The 3,979-nt window shown below is 50.4% G+C and overlaps 1 protein-coding gene across 1 annotated transcript in view; it reads left to right on the top strand.

Annotated features, from left to right (window-relative positions):
* Window positions 1-1,648: 1,648 nt before the first annotated feature.
* The window catches only part of LOC109371408 (keratin, type II cytoskeletal 75), a 14,932-nt gene continuing 12,601 nt past the window's right edge, over window positions 1,649-3,979 (top strand). Inside the window, exon 1 of the mRNA XM_019623883.1 lies at window positions 1,649-2,134. Within this exon, the coding sequence (XP_019479428.1) occupies window positions 1,649-2,134 (486 nt within the window). The remainder of the gene's footprint in view (window positions 2,135-3,979) is intronic.

The following is a 3,979-nucleotide window of genomic DNA, read 5'->3' as shown; positions in this document are numbered from 1 at the left end:
GAAAGGACACTTGTGCGGAGAGACCATAAAACTTGGCTCTGCCTCTTGCTAGCTAGGTAATGTCAGGCTGCTTAATTTGTAATTTGGGGACTCAGTTTCCTCATCCACAAAAGGAAGACTGAATGCATTTCAGCTCCTCTCTCACTCTGCCATCCTTCAAAACCACTACAAGAAGCAAGAAGTCAGCAAGATCGAAGACTGCTTAAGAATTTCTCTGACTCTCCCGTGGTAGAGACAGGGAGATGAGGTGCAGCTAAGAGGGGGATGAGGAGTCTTGAAAACCCCTTCTCAGTTTGAGACTGAGGGAGACTGAGGTAAAGCACAGTCAACATGACTAACGGGGGTGTGTGGGGGGGTGTGGGGTGGTAGTGTGAAGAAAAACCCCTCTATTCAGTGTAAGTACTGGAGCTATTTTGAAGAAAGATTAAAGGGTCAGGACGTCTGGGCCTCAGCAGGAGGAGTGGCAGTCTGAAAGCCTTCTGAAATAAGGCAGCCTCAAACAGAGCTGGGAGATAGTGCTTTGGTGTCTACTACCTTTTCATAAATTGCCTAATGAGCTTTGGTGTTGTCTTCCCAATAGGATTGCAAGTCCATTATTAAAGAAAAAGAGCATGCATTGTGCTTCTTTCAAATTTGCCACAGATTGGACACACTGCTGGCACGTCATTCATACTCATTTAATAGTGTCAGAAGGAGAAAAGACTCAATAAACATTTACTCAGCACGTACATGGCTGAGACATCACAAAAGTCATTTTCACACATGAATACTCATCACAAACCCTACTTTACAGACACCCAAACTGAGGCTCAGAGAAGTTTCGTGACTGGCCCAAGGTCTCACAACGAGCACATGGCTGGGCTGGCATTCAAACCCAACCCTCCACTCTCACAGCGTCTCTCCATGGCAGATAGACAGCCAGGTCTTGAGAGTCGCATTGTATAGGAGTAGACAGGACATACATGTGCATGCGCACACTCGTGTTCCAGAAAATCCCGTGTGACCTGCACAAAAGAGATGGAAGCTTAAGAGTAAAATAAAGGGGCAATCAAAACTGGGTGGATTCCCGAGAACGATGAGTGCAGAGCAGAATTTTCAAGATCTGGAGGGAAAGCTTGGTGGGAGGAGGAGAACTGGGCAACCGTAGCTGAGAAAATGTCCAAGGATGGGAAGCACAGCTAAGGAACAGGAAGGAACAGGAAACAGCGAATTGCTGTCACTTGTAATGACACAAGATGTTTGGACAGGAGGGAGTCAGTCCCAGGCCCAAGGAAGTGGTTTAGAAATGAGACAGTGTTTTTTGAGTCCATTATAAGACGCATGATTAGAACATGACAGAAAGCAATTAAGGTGCTTCTCGTTTGTCTGCTGATCAAGTTACGACTGGAAAGGAGTTTCCACATGGGGGATGGGTGCCAGGGAACCAACCAGTGGCTTGTACACCATTTCCAGAGGGGAGCTGAGTGTGAGCTCAGGGTTGGCGAATGCCTAGGAGATGCCATCAGAGGCCTCTATCAGCATTGCCCCGCCCCTCCCAGGGGCCCATAAAAGCCAAGGGGCCTGGGGCTCCCCAGATGCCCTGTCTTCTCTATCCCCCTTCACACGCACCCACATCAGGAGATCTTCTCGCCCCCCTCTCTCCGCCGCCATGTCCAGGCAGTCCACCATTACTTTCCAGACTGGCAGCCGCAGGGGCTTCAGTGCTGCCTCAGCCAGCACCCCGGCCTCAGGGTGCTCCCGCTTCAGCTCTCCCTCCATTGCCCGCTCCGTAGTAGGCAGTGGAGGGCTGGGACGGGTCAGCAGTCCTGGGGTTGGCTTTGGAAGCCGCAGCCTCTATAACCTGGGGGGGACCAAGCGGGTCTCCATGGGTGGATGTGGCAGCAGCTTCCGAAGTGGCTTTGGTGGCAGGGCAAGCAGTGGGTTTGGAGTCAGCAGTGGCTTTGGCTATGGGGGTGGAGTTGGAGGGGGCTATGGGGGCCCTGGCTTCCCTGTCTGCCCCCCTGGAGGCATCCAAGGGGTCACCGTCAACCAGAGTCTCCTCACTCCTCTCAACCTGCAAATCGACCCCACCATCCAGAGGATTCGGAAGGAGGAGCGGGAACAGATCAAGACCCTCAACAACAAGTTTGCCTCNGCTCATTGAAACAGTGCTCTGCTGAGTCCTTCTTCAAAGAGACAAATTCTTTTGCAATAACAAGTCACGGGTTCTAATTTTTCATCCCTCTGTGTCTGGGTTTTTAAATGTTTACCCCTCTTAAATCAGGGCACCAAGACATACCCATCCTCTAGTGACCTTGAGTCAATCACTTCCACCTTGATGACTCTTGGTTTTCCAGCATCATTGTCACTGTCACCATCCTCATCATCAGTGTGTGCTCACTCGGTGTCTGCAGGTCTGCTTGGCATCAGGCAGTCTGAGGCAGGGACTTGTAGGCCAAGACTGGATGCCCCACGGGCCTGGCCCTCCAAAGGATGGTGGAAAACACAATCCCACATCCAGAAGCTTCTGCCTGTGGAAACATCCAGGTGAATGATGCATCACTGTGATGTCTCAGACAAAAACGCAGCTATACAGACATGGTAGGTGTGCATTCAGTAGATAAACACAATCTCATCTTAAGTATTCATGGATGGCCTCACTCTGTGATTTATCCATGAGAAATGTTAAACCAAGCCAGCTCCCCAGCCTCTCCTCCAGTGCTCAGAAGGCTAGATCCTCTTGTGTGTGCCCGAAACATGGCCTTTGGAGCCAACAGGGAGAGCAAGGCTCATCTGAAGCCCTCAACTTCCATCCTATGATCAATCATGCCGCTCACTACCAGGAAAAGCTACAGAGGCACCGCATTTCACCCCCACTTTCCTCTCCAAGAAGTGTCCCTGTATGGCAGCTCCTCAGCACCGACCAGAGAGGCTTGGTGAAATGCTCCAATCTTGGAAACAAATGAGGCCATTAAAGTGGTCAGAGGTGAATAGCCAAGACACACCCAGAATCCTCTCTTTTCTACATCCTTTCACTCTTTCTGTGGGGGTTCACTGTGAAGGCCCTTGAGATGCTGGCATTGCATCCACCCCTTCCCTCCAGGAGGGGCCCCAACTATGATTCCCAGACAATAGGGGGGGGAACTTTTCTCACTGGGCTCTATGATGTGAAGAAAGCTTGGGGTGAATGCAGGCATCAGAAGGAATTAGGAGCTCTGCCTCGGCCACCAAATGGCTATATGGGCTTCGACAGTTCTTGTCCTTGGTATCCCCATCTCTAAAGGCTCCTTCAGGCTCTAAAAGATTGACTCTGTTCCTTCGCTTCACTTCCTCTCCTAGTGTACTCAATCTGTACCACGTTTGCCTACGGATTGTTGTTTTGTGAATGTCCCTAAGATGTGCATGTCCGTGTGTCTGTGCTTTGCATGTGCACATCTGTTGGGTGTGTCTGAAAGACTTGACCATAGAGAGAAGGGACTGCTCCATCTTGCTTCATCTTGCTTCACGGAAGCACAAGTTTGAATGGAAAGAGTACCCCATTTTGCTGCTAAAACTGACTGAAAGGGACTTGAAGGTTACTTTCACACTTGCACAAGGCCCGGCACCTGCCCTTCAAAGTTGGGCCCAAGTGAAATGCCTGTTATGTCAGCAGTGAGGGGAGCAAATCAGGTGAGGTCTGGCCATGTGCAAGTAGATGTCCCAGGTCCTGCATCTTAGTGGTTTCTTGAGATCAACTGGCACACTTAGACCCTTTGGGGAGCAATTATTGCCACTGAATACAGGAGCAAAGGGAGCCATGAGGTCGAGAGTCTGACCCCCTTACAGGCAGGCTGGGTGGCTCTTTAGAGATACCAAATATTGAGGAATTCTGCTGCCCTGGCATGAACAGTCCAAGTTGAAAAGTGTTTCTGGTTGGGAGTCTCAGGTATCACCACCACAGAAACATCTTCTCTACACTCAGCCCCTAGAAGCTGTAGACTGGGGGACCCAGGTTGTGACT

Source organism: Hipposideros armiger, unplaced genomic scaffold (assembly GCF_001890085.2).
Source record: "Hipposideros armiger isolate ML-2016 unplaced genomic scaffold, ASM189008v1 scaffold_569, whole genome shotgun sequence".
In the NCBI taxonomy this organism is placed as follows: Eukaryota; Metazoa; Chordata; class Mammalia; order Chiroptera; family Hipposideridae; genus Hipposideros; species Hipposideros armiger.
This window is presented reverse-complemented; position numbering and strand designations above follow the sequence as displayed.